We start from the raw sequence: 25452 nt of genomic DNA on the forward strand, positions 1-25452 counted from the left end.
AAAAGATTGCAAATTCTTTAACATTCAAAACAAGTTCATACATGTGACCAGCTTGATGCTGGATGTCTTAAGACCTAGACTAAGATAACATTTCTTCTTAGATTCAGCTAAGTATTCCCTCCATGTGTGCTATGTGCAAGCATTTTTCACATACATTATCTCATGTAGTCTTTGTATTAACTCCGCAAGAGTCTTCAATAGATATTATCACATTTTTTTGGAGTGAGGAGACTAAAGTTAGGGGTTAGGTAGTCTATGATAATATACCTCTTGGCTGGGACAGTGGACTTGAACTCAGAACCTAAATTCCAGGTCTAAAGGTATTGAATAGCAGCTTCAGCCATATCTATTCACTGTCTTCTACTGCAATATAATATCAGATCAGAATATTTTTTATATTTGAGTTATTTATTTTCCATGTGTCATTTAGAGATCAGGTTTTATTTACATCTGTGCTGCAGTTTCACACCCAAAAAAGAAATTATATATATGAAAGAGCCAGGGTGTATTTTTCTTTATACTTTGGTTATTTTTCCTCTCCTGCTCACATAGCTTGTGGTTAAATTATTTTCCTTAGACTTTCATAGTAAAATAATTTGCCTTTGGATAGAGGCCAAGAATAGACCATTTTCATTTCTCTAAAAGATTGTTTTTCTAAGCAGCTCAAATGAAAGAATTCCATGTCTTACAATGAGTATCTGTAAGTTGGTTATTTTTGGTAATCATTGCTAAACTGTGGAGTGTCTTCAAAACCTTGCATCTTCTCACTACATCTATCCTTAAGAAATGACCCCAAAACTACATAGAAAACAAGAGCAGCAATACAAAAGGCCACATCAGTTACCATTTCCAGACTCATGTAACAGTTTTGTCTCCTTAATGTTTTAATGAGGCTATTTAATTTTTTTATATTTTTTACATAGCCATTTATTTCTACTTTATAAAATTCTTAATTACCTTAGAGGAAACTAAGAAAGAAGCCTCAAACAAATAAAATGAGTGCTCACTTTATACCAGGAATAATGCCAAGTGCTTTATCTGTGTTGTTAAGACCTTATAACCTCCCCCACCCCCTGTAGCCAGTAATTTTCTTCACATATAATAGATGAACTGAAGCTTAAAGAAATAATTTGTCCAAGGCAACTCAGCTATAATAAGTGCCAGACCCAGGACTCAAAACCAAATCAGACTGGCTCCAGAACCCTTGTTCTTCATCTTTTCTCTTTTTTTCCTTAAAAAAAAAAAAAAAACCTCTTACTTTGGACTTAGATTTAATAAAAAAAAAAGTGCCAAGATCTTTAGAGAGTTCACGTGTGCCCCTTACCTAGCTTCCTCACATTGTTATCATTTCCATAAAGCATTTGTTCAAACTAGTTGATAGTGGTACATTGCTGTTAACTAAACTCCAGACTTTATTTGGATCTGACCAGTTTACTCTCTTCCAGGATTTCATCCAGGGGATACATTGCATTGTTTTCACATCTCCCTAGTCCATCTTGCAGTGCCTCAGTCTTTCCTTATTTTTCATGGCCTTGGCAGTCTTGAGTACTGGCCAGGTGTCCTTCAGAATGTCTCCCAACTGCATTTACCTGATTTTTTTTAAGAGAGAATTTTTTAATGTTTATTTTTCAGTTTTTGGTGGACACAACATCTTTATTTTATTTTTATGTGGTACTGAGGATCAAACCCAGCGCCCTGCGCATGCCAGGCGAGCATGTTACCACTTGAGCCACATCCCCAGCCCCTGATGTTTTTTTCTAATGATTAGAATGGGGCTGGGGGCTTTTTGAAGGCTTATCACTGAGATACAACCTTTGTTCTTAACCACTTTGTGGTGCTGCCACTTTCAGACCAGCTCACATCATGAGTGGGCAGGATACTTCCACTTGCCATCTTATTTCCCATTCTAACAAAGGACTAGACCTCTGGTACAATTCAGAAAACAATAGTTCTTGAAAAGAAAATGCATTTTAAAATCCCATGATAACTTGCCAATTTCCATAATGACAATTAACAGCTTGAAACTTAATGTCACCATGTGAAGATAAGTTCCAGTACTTTCATGCTGAAAATCTTTCCAAGAAAAAACAAGTAAATATCACAAAAGGTATTTTTCATGGAAAAAATTTATACTGTTAGTTATGATAATGAAACATTTAAAATAGCATAAATGCTAACCAGAGGAATGTTTAAGAAAATTATAGCATATGTGCATAATGGTATGTTATCAAGCTTTTAAAAGATATTTACAAAAGGTAGATCAAAATATAGACAATATTTAGTGGGAAAAGCAGGATATAACATTGCATTCTTTTTAGTCATGGCTAACAATACCCACATTGTCCAAAAGTGACTAGAGGAACATGTAACAAAATGTCAGTAGTGATTAACCTTGGGTGGCCAGATTATAAATTTTACTTTCTTCTACGTTTCCATACATTCCATGAGGTTAAGATGTTTGTGTTTTCTTTTTTGTTGTTTGTAAAAATTTTCTCAAAGGAGTATGCTCTTAAACCACTGCAAGGATATTTTGTGACTCCAGGAGGTGGTGATACAAGAGAATCCTTGAGAGTCAGATCCATGAATTAGGGCTTCATTCTGTCCCAACCCCAAGACACCTGTCAGGGTCTGGATGCTAACATGTTCTGACTAGGGGAGTAGAGAAGAGGAAGAGGTGCTGCAAGACCTCATACTGCCACCAACAGTCTGTGCACTTGTACACACTGCTCTGCTGCCACAGCCCTGCAAAGTCAAATGCAGACTCAGACCCAAGTGGATTCTTTCTAGCTCTGTGATCTGCACTGAGTCATCCCCACCTCAGGGTTCTATTTGTGCCTCATTCAAGAGGCACTATGAAAAAGTGAGCAAGTGGAGTGCTCCTATCAGGATTTGAACCTTGTGCAGTTCATTTAACTCTGTATGCCTCTGTTTATTCATCTATAAAATGGGAACAATAGCAGTATCTACCGTGTGAGATTTGGGGAAGGGAAAAAATAAGTTAATGTGTGTAAAGTGCTTGACATAGTTGCTCATGTAGTAGGTTGGCAATGGATAGAACATGAGTGGTGCTTTGTTTTTGACCAGTCAATCCCTTGTTTTTGACTAATCAGTTTCACCAGGAATTTGAGAATCCTTTACTAAATGATTTATCAGGTCACCTCCAGCTCTAAAATACCACTCTTTCAATGACCCAGAGGTGATAGCTTCTCAAATTGTGGCCCTAAAATATGTGTGTAGGGTCCAAATGTAACCAGAAGCTCATTAACATTTAGTCATGTGGAAGAATAGTTCATAAATTTATTTTGTTTCCAGAAATTCAGAAAAGCATGTCCTGGCCATAGCTCTTGCCTTTTCATGTTGGGGATTCCATAGCTCTTGCCTTTTCATTGTTGGGGATTATATATATATATATATATATATATATATATATATATATATATATATATAGAGAGAGAGAGAGAGAGAGAGAGAGAGAGAGAGAGTTTGGTTCTATTAGGATGGGTGTATACTTACAGTGAAAAATCCTAGAAGTCCTCTTGTGGCCACATGTTACATGATTTAGCATTTTAGACATTTTATGAAGTAACTCAATTTAGTTGAAATAGGAAGTGGTATGTAACTGGGAATACCAAACCCTTAATATTTAATACAATAATAAGAATAAAAACAGTATAAAAGAAGTGACTAGACCTGTTTTTAGGTTAGAGGGATACAAAGAACATATTGAAAAGCTTAATTTCAAGAGCACTTAGCTCAGGGAAGTGTTTGGCAAATGGGGTGAATATTTGGGGTTTGAGGACTTACCTTTGGGAGACCACACACACACACACACACACACACACACACACACACACAGTCCTTAGGCACCTTATTAGTGATTATTACCAAGAAGCAGAGAAGATAGGAAGTAAGAACTCCCTGGGGATCAGGAGACCTGGGTGCCCCAGGAAGGCTGTTTTTCCTTTGGGGGGCCTTTAAAGTCTACTTGGCCCACTGAGAGTACAGTCAGAAAGGAAAAAAAGTGTGTAGTGTGCTCATGGAGCAAAGAGTTCCTGGACTTAAAGCAAAAGTACCCATAGCCCATGAATTTGGGATTTAAATTAATCCTATCAGATCAGTTCAATAGAGGATTTTTAACTAGTGAAGTTTATAATTTCTAGAAGAGTACTGATAATAGCATTTGTAAAATGCTTTGCAGCTACCAGAGCTGTACTGGTCTTTGGAGCCAGGCAGGCCTGGGTTTGAATTCCTGCTCCACAATTAGCTACATGACTGGAGCAAATCACTTAAGGCCTCTCTTCCCCAGTTCCTTCTTAGAGATGCTGGGAAGATTGTGAGCTCCTGTCTCAAAGTGCTGAGCATGGGTTAGGCACACAATGATAGATGTTGGTATATTGTCCTGATCCTCACAGCAACTGTTGAGATGGAGGCCATTATTGCCCTCATTTAACAGATGAGGAAACTGAAGTTTAGAGAGTGGGTAGTCCAAGATCTGACATGTAGAAACACAGGAAGAGCCAACAGCTGGCCCTGTCTTCATACTTGACTTCTACATGTTTCCATTCCCTGACAAAGGAAGACTTCCTCTGAATGCAGCACTAACCAGGGAGTCTTCTTTTTTCTTCCCCCAACTTTATAATTGGCAAATAGAAATCATATATATATAAGGTCTACAACATGATGACTTCATATGTGTATACATTGTGAAATGGTAATCACAATCAAAATAATTAATTTATCTATCACTTCTCATAGTCACCTGTCCCTCCCTTTTTGGCAAGGGGTGGAAATGAGATCACTTAAGATCTAATCTCTTAGCAAATTTCAGGTATAAATTACTTATTAACTGTAGTCACCCTGCTTCATGTTAGATTGTCAGAGCTTACTCATAACTAAAAGTTTGTACCCTTTGACCTTCTCCTCAGTTTCTGCCCCACCCCCTGACAATTATCACTCTACTCCTGTTTTTTTGAGTTTCAATTTTTTACATTCTACTTATAAGTTAGATCATGAGTTATTTGTCTTTTTGTATCTGGCTCACTCTACACAATGTCTTACAGATTCATCCATATTGTCACAAATGGTAGCATTTCCTTCTTTTTGGAGCTAAATGATATTCATACATACATATACACATACACAAACATAATATGTATACATATAAACACACACACACACACACACACACACACACACACACATATATACCCTATCCATTTATCCCTCAACAGGCACTTAGATTGTTTCCATAGAAGATGTTCATTTGTATTAAACAAGTGTTTATGAGCAGATGTTTCTCTGCAGTGCATTTGGGAAACCAATGAGCAGCAACTATTGTTCCTAGGGGTTCTGGTGAAATGGCTCTGAGTTACGCCATCCCAGATTTTCTGATCCATATCACAGGCAGTCAAATAATCAGTGAAGAATAGATCAGCAAGAGTTTCCAAGTATGGCAAGTCCCCATAGGAGTAGGTAGTAGGGTGGGGGAAGAGACTGAGACCCAAATTCAGGACAAGTGAGCTTGGCTTGAGGCAGTTTGGGGCCACCCAGACCCAATGTTGAAGCTACACAAAAATCGGTTTATCTGTGATCATACTCTGTGCCTGGACTTTCTGGCCAACAGTTGAGTTTATTTTATTCAGCAAAACTCATAACACCAATTTATTGTCATCCAGTCACTGACTAGGTTTCAAGTTACAACAAGTTCTCATCATTCTCCCAAAACTCAGAAGCAGACACTCATTCTGTCATTACTCATATTTGTAAAGACAGATCCTCCACAACAGTCAATCTGCCATTGAGTTGCAGATAATACCCCTCACCCACCCACAGTCTTAAAAAAAAAAAAAAAAACAAGATACCAACAGATTCATGAATTCGTAGTCACTCAACATAGAAAGGCAAAAGGGTCCCCAGCTATGGACACAGAGAGAAAGCGGAGTAGATATTGTTGCCACCAAATCCAACATCTGAGTTCCTCTGCCAGTGGTTTTGGAATGGAAAGTGAAATCTTTTCTAACAGTCTGAGCCTTGAATGCAGCTTCCACCTGTGTGTGCAGCATCACTCGGGTGAGCGTGCACTGATTCCCACACTTGTTGAATTTCCATGTTATCCTACCTATCATGTTTAGGCTTAATTTAAATGCCCCTTCCTCCATGGAATCTTAGGCATCATGTCTCCTTCCTTTGAGCCCTCAGGGTATGTAGTTTCTGCTTATATATCACTTTCTTAGTTATGAAATATTTCAGATATAGAAAAAAATTATAATGAATGAAAAAATATCTATACACTAACCATCTAGCTTAGGAAATGAAACAGTATAAATGCATTTGTTGCCCCTTTTATTCACCTCTCTGGTCACGTGTCCCTTCCTTTCATCACCCCTAATGTAATCACTATCATAAATTTTGTGTTTAATGATTCCTGTGCCTGTTTTTATGATTGTACTACATTTGCATTTGGTTAAGCATTTTGGCAATTATATCAAATGTAGGTATCCTTATTAGATTTCCTCATTTCTGGGGTGGACTTAGTGATGGTTCCTATACTCAAAAGGTTGCTTCAAGGAAAAAATTAATTAATTAAGACATGCCAAGCACATAAGTTAATGCTCTGTACACAGTTAGTGTTATAAGTATAACATCAATACATTTTTGCCTATTGTGTTTTTAGAGTCATCCAAATTATACATTTAGTTTTAGATCACTTATTTTAATCATTGTGTAGCATTTACTGTGCCAGTATACTAAAATGTATTTCTTCCAGTCTTGTGTTGATGAACATTTAAGGTGTTGTCAATTTTCAGTATTATAAACAAATTTTCAATCAATATTCTTGTATGTTTTCTTGCACATAGGCAAATCTTTCAGTCTTATGTGAAAATGTGGAATTGCTTTATATATTTTTCAATATATTTTAACTTTCTTCTGACTATCATATTAGGGTGTGTGTGTGTGTGTGTGTGTGTGTGTGTGTGTGTGAGTATGTTTATGTGCACAAATTTTATCATTTCCAGCAGATCATAAGCTCCTTGAAGACAGGCCTAGTGGAATTTAATCTTTCTATGATCCAGCTGGCAAATATTCATTTAGCACTCAATAAAGGCAGCATACAGGTCTAGGTGACAGTATGCAAACGTTAAATGGACTGGGTTGTCTCCTCAGGAGTATTTATGCTATTGAAATCTCACTTAAGACACAGGTAGTCAGCATTGTTTTGACAGAGGGGGAGGGAGCTGGTTTTCATTGAATGTCCGTGATGGATCAGGTACCACATATATACTTTCATTCACTTGCTAGTTTCGTGTCACTTGAAAGTTGTGTTCCTGGGACTACTCAGTAATCTTGCTGAATCCAGTTTCCTCTAGTGAGAAAACATTGTTTTGTGCTTAAGAGTACAAGCCTGATTTCAAATCCTGGCATCACTACAACAACTAAATCAACTCATACAAAGGATTTAACTTCTCTAAATGAGAAGACCCAAGAGCCTGGTTCATTCAAAATGGATTATAAAATAGTGCTAATTACAGAATTGATCTCAAAGGGTGTTTATGAAAATTACAAGAGAAAAAATGTAAGTAAAGTGTTTATCCAGCACCTGACACATAAAAAGTACTCAATAATTGGTGGCTATAATGATGATCATTATTCTACCAAATACTAACCAAAAGATAATGTACCTTTTTAGAATTCATCATATCCAGGAAGTTGTTATGATTTTTTTAAAATTAATTGCTGCTATAATCAAATCAGTTATAATCAAAGTATCTAATTTAAAGTTTTAGACTATTACCAGTTTACTACCTCTCTTATACAAGTGTACATTCACAATGCATTTGATCTCAGCCTTGCTATATTTACAGAATGGGGAAGTTTTGTTTTGCTTTTAATGTTTTCAACTAACAGATTTTGTTCGAGAACCAATAATTCATCTAGACTTCCCTCTGGACACGGGGGCAGGCTTCCAAGTCCCCTAGCTCCTTTGGCAACTACACACCTCAACCTCTAGAGGGAGCTTAGAGGGTATTTGAGTCCAGCTGCTCTGACTCCAGGCAAAACCCCAACCTGAAAACATCACTATTGTAAGTGGATCCTCAGAGAAAAATTCCAAGATCACTTTCCAAACTCAACTCTGACACTACCCAGACTGCTTTCTTCTCATGCATATTTAGTTTTACTAGAATTGGGTTTCATTCCAGAATGATCTCCAGCTCCCCATAGTGGCCCCTCCTAGGAATTTTTCCTAAATTTATCAAGTGTGGGTGGACTCATTATTTTTTGCCTGCCCCTTCGTCCTTCTACAAGAAATAGATATAATACTTCACAAATAATAAGCTGCAGCTGAACTTTAATCTGCAGGATCCATTGCAAGATGTTTGGAACATTCCCTAAGAAATACCTTCTAGGTTTTTTGACTGTTTTCTTTTGTGTTGCAATCTTCTACTTAAGCAATATACTGCTTATTCTTGTACTGGAATTAATTCTGTAACAAATGTATTTACCCTCTCTAACAACTTCTTGCTGCTAGACACTTGGGAAATACCTGATAGGTACATTTGGCATAATCCTTTTCCTAGCAGGACAGAAAGAATGATTCCAGGACCTTCATTGTCTTTTAGAAGGACAGAAGACAGATGAGAGCCTTTTCTCAAACATCTGAAGGATCATCAATTAGTATGGAAACTTATTTTGCTTGGTTCTAGAAGTCGGATCAAGGACATATTAAGTGGAGATTATTTTAAGATCAACTTTTGCTCAATGTAAAACAAAACAACCCACATGAGCGTGCGTGCACGTACACACACACACACACACACACACACTTTGTTTTAAAAAAAAACTAGCTTCTGTATCTCTGGACATGCATGCTTTGAAGCTAAAAAAAAATCTATTGAGGATACTACAGAAGGAGATGGGAATAACTTTCAACTCTTAGATTCTATAAATCTCTTATTAGAAGGACTTACTTTCCTAGCTTGCCTTTTTTTTCTGATGATATTCACTTAGCTCTTTTTAGATGTGCCCCTTTAGTGGGGGGAAAAAAAAACCTATGTCTCTCAACTCATTGGTTTGTGTACAGTTCTGTGGAATCAGAGAGGAGGGATGGTTAATAATGTGCATGATGAGGAAAGGAGGAGAAGATGAGGCTAGGGAGATTTCTCAGACTTGAGAGCATTGAAGGCTAAGAGGACTTAGAGAAAGTTGGGAGTTTCCAAAGGGAAGCTATGAAAAGACCAAAAAGCCTGGTTCATTCAAAATGGTAAGGGTAGAAGTAGAAGTTAATAAGAAAGGATGATATTCAAAGTATCTAATGGCCAGTGTGGCATGGATCTACCTACCATAATAGAGACCAGTCCAGCCACTAAAGCTAAAAAAGAAACTTGTGGTCAGAATATCCCAAATAAGGAGTAGCACAGTTACATTTGTATTCTACAAGGATCTCTCTTGGGGAGGACAGGTTTCTAATGGCTATGAATGTATTAAGTCAATAGAATTTATTTAGCAAGTTGTTTCAAGAAATAATGCTGAGTTTAATCATAAACCCAGCTCTGAAAATAAGCCTGTCCTTCATTCCAGAACAACAAGAATAACAGCAACAAAAACAAACCCCACAATGTGCCAAAATGAAAATCAAGCTGTTGGCTTCCAAGAAATGCAACCCTATCTCCTTTTCTTGCTGTTGGTGACAGAGTGGTTTTAGGGCAATGCCTGGTTTGGCATTGATTGCAGAGTGAATTTGCTGAAAACAGCAACCTCACATATTTATATTTCCTTCTTCTTGTGACACCTGGATTCGAAAAAGAATTGGGGTTGATTAAGACAGAAATAGTAAGCATCAATTAATCCAAAGCCAGATTTTCCAAACATAAGGCCTCCAAATCAAAAACAGTGATCCAACCAAAGGCACCGAGTCACTCCACTGAAATCCCTCTACTTCTATGTACTGGAAGAGTCATCAGCACTGAACTGTGGGTCACTTTCTAGTGTATGATGCAGGATTTTCCCATATCCACAGGAGAACATGAGTCTTAAGCTGCATCTGGTGAAAATCAAACATTGGAGTTGTCTGAGATATTTTGGGGGACTCTCAAGCTCATGGAACAGAGAAGAAGGCCTGCATAATGGATTGTGAGAGTACCCAAAGCTACCTGAAATAGCTTCACCTGAAATAGGCCACCAATTGATTCTGTAGGGTCAGGGCTAATATTCTGAATGGCATTTGTGTGTATGGCTGTAAGTAGCACCCTCATCCCCTTGCTGTCCACAAAGAAACTTTTGCACTTTCCTGAGATATTTTCCCAAACTCCAGTTCAACCCGGCTCATCAAAGGCCCCAGAAGAAAATGGTATAAGCCAGGTATATGACCATGGGCAAGTTACCTCTCAGCCTCCTCACTGGTAAAATTAATCCTCAACTAATTTATAGAATCACTGTAACAAACCCATAAGATAATAGAGATCAATGGGTAGATAAACTGATCATGTGAGGGTCACGTGATATTGTTATCTGCTCAGGTAGCCTTGGGGAAGGAGGAGAAGTGAATTTTCCTCTCATGGATCTGATTCCCAGGTACTTCAATGGGAGTGATGTATGTGGGCTTCAGAAGCTCTGGGAAAAATAGGTGGAGTGGAGAAACAGTCAATTTTTATGGACAGACAACTTTTCTGGAAGACCCACAGGTCTGTATTAGGGGAAAATAAAATCAGGAAGAGAAAATCATTGAAAAACAGAGACTCGAAAAAGAACAGAGGTCTTTGGAGTCCAACTGCCTGAATTTCAGTCATTGTCTTTCCCCTTTGGCTATATGACTTGGGGAAGTTACTTGTCTCTTCCATCTATAAAGTAGGCATGATTTTTAATAAATATATTTTAAAGAATTGTTACCAAGATTTAAATAATATAGTTAAATAGAACCTAAAATAGACAGCAACAATGAATAACAATTACTGGAGACTACTGACTCTGATGTAATTCAGCAAAAAGTAATTTTCACAGAGAAAATGCAAGTCATTGATTGTTAGGACTAGAAGGGACTCAGAGTTCCTCTGAATTAATAGGTAGCTGAGACCCAGAGAGACTGGTCCAGAGTCACATAGCTGTTGGAGGCAAAGCTGAACCCAAAAAATCTTCTACACCCAGAGTAATTTCTTCTACCACTTCTAAAATCCTTTCCAGGACCAATACCTGGTCAGATTCTCAGCTTGAAGGCCTCACGACTCAGAAGCATACTCAGTCTTGTAACTGTGGAATAACAGCATGTACAAATGCTCCAATGGGTAACGAGTGATGCAGATGAGAAACCCTGCAGGTACAGTTGGGCCTATGGTCCTATCCATCAACAGATGGATAAACAGACCAAATGTCCATCAACAGGTGAATGAGTAGATAAATAATCTGTAGTATATATGGGGATATTACTTCACCATAAAAGTGAATGGAGTACTAGTGAGTGATATGACATGGATGACCTCAAAAACATTGTGCTAACTGAAAGAAGCCAAACACAAAAGGTTACATATTATACAATTCCATTCATGTGAAACATACAGAATAAGTAAATATGTAGATACAGAAAATAGACTAATTGTTGGTAAGGGGTGGGGGCTGCGTAGAGCTTAGGAAATAAGAATCAGGAAGCAATTGATGACTAAGTAGAAAGTTCCTTTGGAGGGTAATAAAAGTGTTTTGGAACTAAATTGAAATTGTAAGTGCATTGTGAGTTGCACTAAATGCTACTGAATTATTTACTTTAAAATGATTGATTTTAAATTTAAATATAGGTAAGTATAATAAATTGATTCAGTTTAAATTACAGTACCAGTATATAAACATTTAGCAATAATTTTCTAACTACTTATTAAGATGTGATTTCTAATCTAGAGGTTTGTATTCCAGATCACTCACACTCTGTGATTCAGTTTCCTGATCTAAAAATGGAAATAATATCTGCCTCATTCATGTGTTGGAAAGATTAAATGGGTTATAGATTTAAATTGATGTAAATACATTGATATCAATTTACATGTATATAAATATATTTATGATTAAGCATGCTTATATGATTGCTATTTACCATTTATAAATTCCCCACATTTATCCTGCTTGCAAAAAAATAAGCAGTTATAATAGACAGAGAGCATTAGTTTTATGGGGAAACCTTCTTTGTTCTTGTTTTCTTCTAGCAGATAGCCCCTATGTAGCAGGGTATACTTTCTTGCTCAAAGGCATTTTCCATGTAGTCATTAAGCCCTCAGGTAAAATGAACATGCTGTGTCTAAGCATGCATGTATTCCAGCGTCTTCATCACAGTGCTCAAGTAGGGTGGACAAAGAGCTGACAGAGATCTATTCTCTAGGACTTCTAGTGTCTTCTTTCCCTCCCAACAAAAAGTATGTGGCTCTCATGGTTGCTACTTCCCTTCATTCCTTTGATTAGTCACATGGCCCCAATCTATCCACAAAGCATATATGGAAATACATGGAAGTATGTGAATTTATTTAGATAGCTATTGTCTCTTCTACACTGTTTGGGGATAGTTGAAGGAACTCTAGGCCAGAAGTTCACTGCTAGTTGTACCTGGCCTTGTAAACTTGTTCCTTGGAACTGAGCTCCATATTTTGATTTCAGCTCCTCTGGGTCCATCTGGCCATGTCTCTGCCTTGGTTCTGTACCTCAGTTTTTTTGTTTGTTTGTTTGTTTGTTTTGTTTTCTTAGCTCTAATAAGTTATTCATGACAGCAGGAAGCGCTTTGATTCATTGTACACAAGTGAAGCACAATTTTTCACTTCTCTGGTTGTTCATAGAGTCATAATGTTTATGCAATCATACATGTACCTAGGGTAATGATGTCAATCTCATTATAGCATCTTTCTTATCCACATAACCCCTCTCCTCCCCTCCCTCCCTTTTTCCCCTACCAAGATTCCTCCGCTCATCCCATGCTTTCCCCCATTATGGATTAGCATCCACTTATCAGAGAAAACATTTGGCCTCTGGGTTTTGGAGATTGACTTACTTTGCTTAACTTGATATTTTCCAACTCTATCCATTTAACTCAAATGCCAAAATTTTATTCTCTTTTAATGCTGAATAATAGTCCATTGTGTATATATATACCACAGTTTCTTTATCCACTCATTTATTGAATGGCATCTAGTTTTATTCCACAGTTTAGCTATTGTGAGTGGTGCTGCTATAAACATTGATATGGCTGTGTCACTGTAGTATACTGTTTTTAAGTCCTTTGGGTATAGACTGAAGAGTGGGATAGCTAGGTCAAATGGTAGTTCCATTCTAAATTTTCTAAAGAATCTTCATATTGCTTCCTAGATTGGTTGCACCAATTTTCAGTCCCACCAGCAATATATGAGTGTGCCTTTGCCCCCACATCTTCACCAACATTTATTATTGCTTGTATTCTTGATAATTCCATTCGGACTGGGATGAGATGAAATCTCAGCGTAGTTTTGACTTGCATTTCTCTAATTACTAGAGATGTTGAACATTTTTTATATATTTGTTGATCAATTGTATATCTTCTTCTGACAAGTGTCTGTTCAGTTTCTTAGCCCATTTATTGACTAGGTTGTTTGATTGTTTGTTTGGTGTTAAGTTTTTGATAGAGCACTGGAGATTAGTGCTCTATCTGATGTGCGTGTGGTAAAAATTTGCTCCCATTCTATAGGCTCTCTCTTCACCTCATTGATTGTTTCTTTTGCTGAGAGAAGCTTTTTAGTTTAAATCCATCCCATTTATTGATTCTTGATTTTATTTCTTGCTCTTTAGGATTCTTGTTAAGAAAGTCAGGGCCTAATCCAACATGATGAAGATTTGGGCCTACTTTTTCTTCTATTAGGTGTAGGGTCCCTGGTCTAATTCCTAAGTACTTAATCCACTTTGAGTTGAGTTTTGTGCATATGTACTTCAGTTCTTATGATGAAGAGTCCTACACTGAAATGCAATTTCAGTTGTTTCTCTTACCCTTTGCTTACTTGATCTGTTGGCAGCACTTCTATGATCTGATGTCAAATTCTCTGATCTAAATATAGTATACAGACTCTGTGAAAAGACCTTTTCTGGCTCTCAGTTACCAGACCTTCCCTCTATTGCCTGTAACTTTGCTGTTCACAATCTGGCCTGCTCTGGTTTGGCCTGTCCCATCACCACACAAGACCTGGTCTATCAAAGGAAGTGGAAAAAGTAAGAAAAAGACAGGAAAGCAGAGCAGAAAAGAGGCAAAGTTATATAATCAGTGGACATTACACAGAATGGGGATCAAGGCTAAACTCTGTCATTTCTTACTTACATGACCTTTGCCAAATCTGAAATTCTTTGTTTCTTCATCTAGAACATGAAAAATGTAGACCATATTATCTTTAAGGTCCCTTCTGGTCCTGGCAACTTATGACTTTACATGAAGAAGAAATTGTCTTGAAGGCTCTTGGACTCTTTGAGGGTAATGGAGAAAGACACCAGCATGAGCACTGAATGGAGGTATTTTTCTTCTTCTCCTTCTATTTTGAGTGGGAATTATTTAGGGGTAACTAGTCTGTATAAGTAAATATTTTCTTGGGCTTTCCTGAATAAATCCTGAAACCTCTACTTTCAAAATGGAAGAAGGGGAGATTTAGCTTTAAATATATTCATCTGAGCATGATGAAAGTATTAAAATTGCATAAGCAGGAAATTTATGGAGCACTTTTTCTTCTGCCCATTTTTTCAATGGTCAAAAGAGACTAAAATTCAGTATGTTCTCAAATTAACTAAAGAAACTCCTTGTCAAAGTCCTCTCAATCCATCTGGTTAGTATTATTAAAGCATTATGGGGTATATGTGCTTTCCATTGGAAAAAAATGAATAATCCCTTCAAATATGTCATTTCATAGGTTTGAAATATGAAGGCAACTGTTAAGGGAGCTATCAAAGCAGTCTGAAGTACAGTGTGAATTATCAAGGGAAAAATATAAAAGAATTTTCAATAACTGGAGGTTCAGCAGATTCTAATGCCAAAGGTTGAGATTGTAAGAACATTTCTTAAAATCCTTAAAGACTGTTATTTGTTGCATGGAGGCCTCTGAATCCAAAAGGTAAACTCTGAACCACCTGGACCATATTAAAGTGTCTGGGGCATGGTGCAGGGAGGGAGCACTTGAAGGTGCCATTCAACATAATGGTCCCCCTAAACACAACACACTGGGAGCTTCTCTTCCCGCTGTGGCCTTTTGTTCAAAGAATATTGAGGCCTGGGCAAACTATGCCCCATGCACTTCACCACAAGTGAGAAAACCTTTTCCTTTAAGCAGGGTGTAGTAGAAAGAGTGTACTTGAGTCCAGATAGATCTTAAGCCAGATTTAATTTCCTAGCCCTCCCATTCATGGTCTTGATGATGTTGGGCCACAACAGTGCCTGTTTCATAGAAGTCATTAGATACATCTCTCTTGATCTGACCTGTTGACCCACAGAAGTTACTATACCAAATTATCAGTTTCTCTTTTTTTTATGATAGTGTTTAAGGGTAGACTCTAAAGGGAGACTAATTGGGGTTAAATCCTGACTTTACAAGTACTTTATTCTCTATGTTCAATTTCTTCATCTATCTAGGGGAGACAACAATGGTATCTATTCATAAGTTGAAAATGCTTAAAACAGTGCCTCATATATACTAAGGCATGTTTGTGTAGATAGATAGATAGACACACACATACATAGATATTTTTAAAATAAATGAGTATTCAGCAACTCAAAATGGATCAAAGACTTAGGCACTAGAAAAGAAACCCTGTACCTAATAGAAGAAAAAGTAGGCCCAAATCGTCACCACATTGGCTTAGGAACTGACTTCTTAACAAGGCTCCTGAAGCATACAAAGTAAAATCCAGAATCAATAAATGAGATGGATTCAAACTAAAAAGCTTCTCCTCAGTAAAGGGAACAATCAATAACATGAAGAGAGAGAGAGCCTACAGAATGGGAGAAAATCTTTACCACCTGTACCTCAGATAAAGCATTAATCTCCAGGATATATAATGAAATCAAAAAACTCAACACCAAAAAAAAAAAAATAATAACCCACTTAATAAATAGGAAGAGGAACTGAACAGATACTTCACAGAAGAAAAAATGTAATTGATGTGATTCTGCAATCTGTATACGGGCTAAAAATGGGAGTTCATAACCCACTTGAAGCAAAGTGTGAAAGATGATATATCAAGAACTATGTAATGTTTTGAACAACCAACAATAAAATAAATAAATAAATAAAAGAAAAAAAAGAAAAAATGTGATTGAGCAATAAATATATGAAAAAATGTTCAACATCTCTAGCAATTAGAGAAATGCACATCAAAACTAAGATTTCATCTCACTCTAGTCAGAATGGCAATTGTTAAGAATACAAGCAATAATAATTGTTGGCAAGGAGGTAGGGAAAAATGTTCTTTCATACATTGCTGGAGGGACCCACAAATTGGTGCAACCACTGTGGAAAGCAGTATGGATATTCCTTAGAAAACTTGGAATGGAATCACCATTTGACCCAGTTATCCCACTGTTCAGTTTATACCCAAAGGACTTAAAATCAGCATACTACAGTGATGCAGCCACATCCATGTTTGTGACAGCTCAATTCACAATAGCCAAACTATGGAACCAACCTAGAAGCCTTTCCACAGATGAATGGATAATAAAGAAAATGTGGTATATATACACAATGGAATATTATTCAGCCTTAAAGAAGAATTAAATTATAGCATTTTCAGGTAAGTGGATGGAGCTGGAGATTATCATGCTAATCAAAATAAGCCAATCCCAAAGACCAAATGTTTTCTCTGATATGCCAATGTGGCAGGGGGCTGCTAGAGAAAAATAGAAGGTAGTTTGGATTAGGCAGGGGAAAATAAAGGGAGGGGAGGGGGGTATAGGAGTAGAATGCATCAGACAATATTGTCCTACGTACAGATATAATTACACAACCAGTGTGATTCTACATCATGTACAACCAGAAGAATGAGAAGTAATAGTACATGTATGTATGATATGTCAGAATGCATTCTACTGTCACATATAACTAATTAGAACAAATTAAAAATAAATAAATAAATGAGTATTCTGTAAGTTTCTAACACTTTGAAAATATTATACTCATGATAATTTTGTGCATATATTTCTTATTTTAACTTTGCTCATTTTTTATTATTTTGTTTACTTCTTTTTATATATTTCCCTATATATAATATAAATTGCATTTTTATATATGTAGCCCTTTCATTATAAGCCTACGTCAAAGTCCTCAGTATCCTCCTAAGACCTCTATGGAAATGCACCAAATTCCCTCTATTGTTCAGTTCTTTACCTCACCAAATGTGTTCATGGGAGAGCCTCATTGACCCCAACTTCATGACCCCTGCAGAGACCACCTGGCTTGGCCTGCCTAACCCCCCTAAGAAATCTGGCATTTGGGTGGAGAAGCTCACTGCTGACTTTTTGTCATCATGATCTCCTGCTACTTTTGGGGACTATGGTAGCAGGGTATAGGAGGTGATTCCTCTGTTGTCCTTCCTGCTGTGGGGCTGAGATTGTTCCTCACTAGAGAGATTAAAAAGTCTTTGAAACTTGACATTTGGAGAGCACACTTTGGATGAGAATTCAAGCATCTCTTCAATTTACTTGTGTTTTGTGAGTAGGTGAATACATAGGAGTAGAGAGGGAAGGGGGGAAATTCTTATGGACAACAACATCGCCATTATATTTATGAAGATAGAAAAAAAATTAATTGCAAACTTGATGAAAATGTAGCAAGATGGCTACTTATGTGCTGATAGAGGAGTTGTAAATTACTCTGGTCTTACTGAAAATGTTTTGGCAACACCCTGAGGGACTTAAAATCATTTACATCTCTCCAGAATGTAAGCTTCATGAAAGCAGAAATATTTCATTGGTTTTTCACTTTTTTGCTTTCTGCTATATTGCCAATTTGGAATGGTGCCTAGCACTTAGTGGGTGCTTATGAAGAATTTGCTGAATGAATGAGTCATTAGTCTCTTAAGTCCACTTACAGTGGTTCAACCTAAAAAAAAAATCACAATTGCAAAGTTTCCTGTGTGCTCATCAAAAACATAACTTATAATAGTGAAGGTCTGGAAATAATTATAATATAGAAAATGGGAATTATCAGATAATAATTTGTACTATTTTTCAGTTTTTAAGAATGTTATAAGCTGAATTTTTAGTATGCAGAAACATGCTAATCAGATCATTATCAGTGAAAAAAAAAGAAGCATATGACATTTTGTTTAAACAAAAATTTTCTACTTTTTTAAGCATAGAAAAAAGACTGAAGGAAATGGATCAAAAATGTACAAAGATCTGTCTCTGGGTGACTTTAAGGTGTGATTTTATTTTTTCCTCTCAATTTTTGTGTGTAATGAGCATATATCAATTTTAAACTTGGGGGAAATATGTTACAAAGTTCCTATTAAACTTAGGGAGATGGAGACCACACTTGTTGGTTGTGTGTTGAGGTTCCAAAGCCTCTGTGGGGCTTCCACGTTATGTGTGAAAATGTTGTTTGAAGAAGCATAAAACCAAAGTAGAAAGTGGTAGCTTTTATTCCTGTTCTTATTACTCTTATGGCAGGTGCCACTCTCTGAGAGTGGCCAAAGCATCACCAGATCTTACTGTGACATGTTTAAAATCCCGAACAGGTTTGGAATGACACTTTCAGTTCGTGGAGGAAGGAGTCTGTCTGTTTTGTAGTGAGTGCCTGGTGTAGTGGAGGTGATTGTTCATTTTTGCTGAGTGCATGAAGGAAGGTTGGGTAGTTGCTGATCCTCCACATTCATTTGTCAAGGTAACCATGAACTAGAGAAGAGAGTCATTTTCCTGGCAGTGCTGACCAAGCCACCATCATCATCTCTGTGCAGTTCTTTTGATCTTTTTTCATACACTGAATCCTGTGTGTCACCCTGTCAATGTTACACTGGGTATATAGATGAGGAAGCTGGGGGCAACAGAAAGTTGATTAGTGGTCTTAAGGTCATATATTTAGTAACCAATGGAGCCAATTCAAACTCAAGTCTGTTTGGCTCCTAAGCTCTGTGCTTTTCCCCCTCACTGTATCCCTTTCCGGAGGAGTGACTAGGCAGTATGTACTCCTCATCTGAATTGGGGACTTCCTTGGATATTTCATTTTATTAAATTAATTAATTAATTTTAATTAGGTATATATTACAGCAGAATGCATTTTGACTTCTTGTACCCAATTGCAGCACAACTTTTCATTTCTTTGGTTGTACATGATGTAGAGTCACACCATATATGCAGTCATACGTGTACAGGGTATGATGTCCATCTCATTCTACCATCTTTCTTGCCCCCATGCCCACTCCCCATCCCTCCCTCCCCTTTGCCCTATCAAATTTCCTCCATTTTCCCCATGTCCCTCCATTATGGATCAGCATCCACTTATCAGAGAGAACATTTGGGCTTTGGTTTGTTTGGGATTGGCTTACTTCACTTAGCATGATATTCTCCAACTCCATCCATTTACCTACAAATGCCATAATTTTATTCTCTTTTAATGCTGAGTGATAGTTCATTGTGTATATATACCACAATTTCTTTATCCATTCAACTATTGAAGGGCATCTAGGTTGCTTCCATAGTTTAGCTATTGTGAATTGAGCTGCTATAAACATTGATGTGACTGCATTACTATAGTATGCTGTTTTTAAGTCCTTAGTACCCCAGCACAGACACAGACATAGACCAAGGGGTGGGATGGTTGTGTCAAATGGTGATTCCATTTCAAGTTTTCTAAGAGTCTCCATACTGCTTTCCAGATTGGTTGCACCAATTTGCAGTCCCATCAGCAATGTATGAGTGTGTCCTTTCCCCCACATACTCATCAACATTTATTGTTGTCTGCATTCTTGATAATTGCCATTCTGAGATAATTGCATGAGGTGAAATCTTAGAGTAGTTTTGATAGAGGAAAAAGTAGGCCCAAATCTTCATCACATCAGATTAGGCCCCGACTTCCTTAACAAGACTCCTAAAGAGCAAGAAATAAAATCAAGAATTAATAAATGGGATGGATTCAAACTAAAAAGCTTCTTAGCAAAAGAAATAATCAATGAGGTAAACAGAGAACTTACCTTTTGGGAGCAAATTTTTGCCACATGCACATCAGAGCACTAATCTCCAGGATATATAAAGAACTCAAAAAACTTAACACAAAAAAACTCAAAAAACAAACAAACAAACAAAAAAAAAAAAAAAAAACAAGCAACCCAATCAATAAATGCGCTAAAGAACTGAACAGACACTTCTCATAAGAAGATATACATTCGATCAATAAATATATGAAAAAATGTTCAACATCTCTAGTAATTAGAAAAATGCAAATCAAAACTACTCTAAGATTCCTTAGATATTTTAGATTGTGCTCTTTCAGTGCTTTCTGTTGTTGCTGTCCAAAAACAAGGAACATCTGGCATCTCCAAATCTGGAGGGGAACTGGTTAAAAGGTTCCTTTATTGCGGGTTCAAGGAGCAATGCTTAGATAATCTGGTTAGATCTGGAGACAGACCTAGTCACATCCAGCAATTGTCTGTGAAAATCCTGTCTTCCCACTGCTTACAATGAGATTCCCAAACAGCAACTGTATGTTTACCTAATTAAGGCCACAGGCTCACACTTCTCTCTCTTTGGATGTAACAATGAAGTCATCACAGTTAAAGGGAAGCAGGTTTTATGAAGTCCCCTTGACCTTTTTGATGGCCTTTGCCTCCTTGAAGATGGATTTCATTTATGTATATTACTCTTTTAAGTGGCATTTCCTCCACAAAGTTCAATAGTCATTCCAGTTAAAACCAAAATACCCAGCCCTCTAAGAAACTGGCTCTAAGCTAGTACTAGAAACTGAGTCACATGAGTTTGTTTGTTGTTTTATTTTTAACAAACTGCTCTTTAGAAAAAAAGCAGCAGCCTAAACGTATTAACCCAGCCACATTCTTGTTTAAGTGACTGAATTCCCCTGGCTCACCTGCCCATCTCACCTACCCTGAAACAATAATGATGGAATAGGCCAGTGGAGAAGCTGGATGATCTGAAGAAAAATAAAATTAAAAATTAAAAAAAAAAAACCAACCATGGAACATGGTCCCAATTCCCAGGTGAATCCTTCTATCCCCTGGACCAGGCCGGGTACCCCAGGTGAGATTCAGTCACAGAGAGTATATTGGTTTACTCAGGCTATCACAACAAAATTTCACATGCTTAAACAAGAGAAATTCATTTTCTCATCACAACACAATTTATAATAGTGAACTCCAGAGGCTAGAAGTCCAAGATCAAGGTGCCAGCAAGTTTGGTTTCTTCTGAGATCTCTCTCCTTGGCTTGCAGGTGGCCACCTTATCACGTGCATCCTCATGTGCTCATTCCTCTATGTTGTCTGAATCATAATTTCCTCTTATAAAGACAAAAGTCATACTGGATTGTGTCACACAGACCAACCCATTTTAACTTAATTACCTTTTTTAAGACTCTATATCCTAATATGGTCACACTCTGAGATACTGAGAGGTGAGGACTTCAACTTATGAATTTTGAGGGTACACAATTTAGCCCAATATGGAAGCCCATGGAGAATCAGAATAGAATCATATTGCTACATTATGAACCATGAGGACTGATGTCAACAACTCCTCTAGTACCGGGATAGCTAATCTCACCCCCAGGAAAGAGACAGCATCTTCGAGACCCTCAGTACCCCAGCACAGACACAGAGCAGTGCTGAGAAACAGAAACAAGGACCAGCCTCAGTCTCCTGGGCTTGAAACGTCCAAAGCCTGCACCACCGCTCAACACACAAGGAGGAATCATGTCTTGCTTTCCCTCCCTCTGACGTGGAATCTGAATCTATCCCTTCTTTCCACTGTCTCCTCTGCCCTGCCCTAATCTTCTTCCTTCACATGGACTCTGGCAACAGCCTTATTACTGCCTCACAGCCTCCAGCCTCTGCCCCTCCCGCAGCTGTCAAGAACTCATTTAAGTGAAAATTGGGCCATCTTTGCCTGCTGGACTTCCTTCCCCATTGCCTTCAGGGTCATCAGTCTTTCCTTAGATTGTACATGAAGCCATGCCTTAATAGCTTCACAGGCTCCCCAGCGCCTCTAGAGTCAGATGGTTAGTGAGGCTTCCAGGGATCCTTTCCATCTGGTCTGACCTACCTCCAGCCTCCCTGCCTGACATACATGGCCTTGTCAGCTGCACCTCCCAGATGGTCCAGCACCCCAGACCCCCTCTTCCAGGAGGTGCCCTGTGGCTGGTGCCTCTAGGCCGGTCCACTTTCCTTCTGTCTCCAGTCTTGCAGAATTGTCCAAGAATAGGACCCAGTTTTAGTGTTGCTTTTTTGCTAAGCCTTCCCTACGCTCTCCCAAGTCCTCAAGGAGGTTATTTCTCCTATTCCACTGCCCACAGCACTTGTACATTGCTGACTGAGCTGCTCAGCATCTTGAATTACATCACCTTGTAATTTCTTCACCTCGCCTCACTAGGATGTGAGCTCCTGGACAAAACACTTTCTCCTACCACCTCTATTTGCCAGTGCCTCACAGAGCCCCATGCAGAGCAGGTGCTCAGTGGGTGGGCATGAAATAAGCAGGTAAAGGAAGTCATGGGATTTCCTCTGCTACCTTGTAGATGGCCCATACTGTAGGATGGTCTGCACACTTGATCATCATACAAGGTCCACACACTTCAAAACCAGGACATGTGGATGCCAAGCAGCATGCATACAGTTAAAAGTGAAGTTCCTTATTCATATCATTGCTCTGGCAGCCTTCCAAGAAGAGATGCAGAAAATTTTCCAGCAATGGTCAAAAGCTGAAGCAATACAAGTACAAAAAACAAAAACAAAAACAAAAACCTAGCCCAATATTTTTTTGAACAATTCTCTCAGACACAGAACAAAACAAGCAAACAAATTTTTTATTCAAACAAAATCACAAATAAGGAATCTGGTATATAAGCCGATATGTATTATAAAAGCTGGGTTAAAGCATAGGTGGAAGAAGAAGACAGGTGTGTTACCATGACACACCTTTTCCCACCCCCAACCTGAGAACCCTGTGGAATGTCTGAGGACCTACGAGATTTGTGAAGTCAAAATTGGCATCTCCTAATCAATTTGTCCAACCTTGGAGCCAGTTTTGTTCATTTATTTGTACTCTTTTCCTGCCTTCTCTCTCTCTCTCTCTCTCTCTCTCTCTCTCTCTCTCTCTCTCTCTCTCTCTCTCTCCCCCTCTTCCTTTTCTCCCCACCCCATCTTATTCAGCTCCTATGACAAGCCAGGCACTACAGTAAAAATAAACAAGGCACAGGATCTGCCAAGAGTCTAAATGGGGACACAGACTTGTAAACAAACACTTGGAGTAAACCTGACAAATATTTTTAGAGCTCCAGGGCTGGGCAGGTGACAGCGAAGCTACCAAGAAAGGAGAGGGCAATGGATTCTCCAGTCGGTATCCAAAATAAGATTGACTGAATTCCCAGACAAGAGCTTTAGTCACCACCCACTGTTGCTGCTAAAGGAATAACTTAGGAAGCTTTTCTGTTAAGAGCTTCTGCACCCACTGGGGCCTTACCTCCTCTGTTGTCCCCAGCACTGCTAAGTGCACAGAGCAAGCCCTGGGAGGCGAGGGAGGCCTGGGGAGGAAATCCCTCTCCAGTGTTGTGGACACACAGCTGTCACCTCCCCTCACAATGCTCAGGACCAGCTCCTCAGCCAGATTCTTTTGTCCAAGGCCACTGGGGATTTAAGGAGGGCATTGTGCCCAGTGGTCTTTAAATAATGTTGTCACTCATGAGTAAATCTTAGGGAAACCCAGGCCTTCTTTCACCAGAAATTAAATGAATTGAAGGCTTTCTTCTGCCCTTCATTTTTGAGTGGACTGATGGGCTGTGGAGAATGTCAGGCATCTGCACTCTGTAGCCTCATTCCAGGCTCCACTGGAGGCTGCCATGTTTTGCCTCCACACTGCCCAAGTCCTGGGACAATGGCTTGCCTGCCCTGCAGCTTGATGGTTTGCACTTTCTGCTTCAGTGAGCCAAAAGTTTTGAGGTTTAAATGTGTGACTTGATGCTGTCATTTTTCTACTGTGTTTCCTTTGACTTAGGAGCCCAGTAGGACATGAATTTAGTCACTTTGTCATGGTTTTCTCTGTGCACCATCTGTCATTGTGTGGGCCTGATATTGTTCCTACCTACAGTGCGAGAGCCCCTGGAAATTTCTGAAATAAGTTAACTAACAAGTGTTAGTGAACAGTGCTTGTTGTATTACTTTGAGAGAGCTTTAGAAAGGAAAGGGAACAAATGTGTGACCGTGGTGTAGCCTGAACCAGGTGCCTGGCCTCCCGTCGTGCTGGCCTCCTGTCATGCTGGCCATGAATTGTGATATTGTCTCTCTCACCCTCTGGTCTATAACTCCAGTAGGGCAAGACCATTCCCATCTCATGCACTGTCATATCCCAGGTCTGAGCACAATAACTGGCACATCAGAAGACACTTAATAAGTATGTTGAATGAATCCATGAATGGTCTCAGGTGATCTCCTGATGACCTTGAAGAATTAGTATTATTACCTCCTTTTTATACATGAATAAATTGAGGTTCTAAGAGGTTGAGACACTTCTTACAGCTACACAATCATTAAGGCAGACAGCATTAAGCCATGTACTTCATACAACCCTTGTTTCTGTTTGAACCTGGGGGCACTCATTTTTGACAGTAAAACAGAGAACAGAAGGAAATCCTTTTTTCCAATGTTGGAGGAACAACTCAAGTCATGTTCTGTCTTCTTTGTAAATGAGAGAGACATTGTTCTCCCATAGTTATGATTGTGTGCACCACCTAGTCTCTCTCTGGCTTTGTGAGGGGGATGCTTGCTGACTCAAATGATGGTAAATGGTGGCCATTCCACCTCCTTTGTAGCCCCATGCAATTAGCTCCCTTCCTCGGGCCCTAACTCCTTTATTTGCACCCATTTCTCTATCAGACTTTCACGTCTGTACATCCTTGTCCCTGGCCTAGCCTTCCATTCCCTACTCCATTCCCCTCTACTTTTCAGAAAAATAATACTCTCCTGTTTATCTTTAATCCCTTCCGTAATGTTCTCCTAACTCCATCCATCAACTAAAACACACTCTGCACCCTGAGTTTATTGCTGCATCCAAACCCCTCTCACGTGGAGGTGGTTTCTCTTTTCACACTCTTCGGCCCTCCAAGTCAGGACACAGGTAGGTTTCCTTTCATTCCCCAAGGTCACATTTAGAACTGTACTTCCCATCAACTTCTGCCATAACAGAACTTGCATTTCTGTTCCTTTTTAGAGTTGTGCTATTTAGAGATTCCGACATTTTGTCCTCTTTTATTCATTGAGGATTTAGGTACC

General features: G+C 38.5%; 1 protein-coding gene across 3 annotated transcripts in view; it reads left to right on the top strand.

Moving 5' to 3' along the window:
• Nucleotides 1-25452, top strand: part of Me3 (malic enzyme 3) — a 198556-nt gene that overhangs the window by 42377 nt on the left and 130727 nt on the right. Inside the window, exon 1 of one of the 3 annotated variants that reach the window (XM_046439342.2) lies at nucleotides 11968-14493. The exons of the other annotated variants lie outside the window; for them this stretch is intronic. Coding sequence (XP_046295298.1) covers nucleotides 14488-14493 — 6 coding nt within the window. The 5' untranslated portion in view covers nucleotides 11968-14487. Of the gene's footprint in view, nucleotides 1-11967; nucleotides 14494-25452 lie in introns of those variants that run through there. 3 annotated transcript variants of the gene reach the window in all.

This window comes from Marmota monax, unplaced genomic scaffold (genome assembly GCF_021218885.2).
Source record: "Marmota monax isolate L192 unplaced genomic scaffold, Marmota_monax_Labrador192_F-V1.1 WCK01_AAM20220418_F8-fsc00096, whole genome shotgun sequence".
Taxonomy (NCBI): Eukaryota; Metazoa; Chordata; class Mammalia; order Rodentia; family Sciuridae; genus Marmota; species Marmota monax.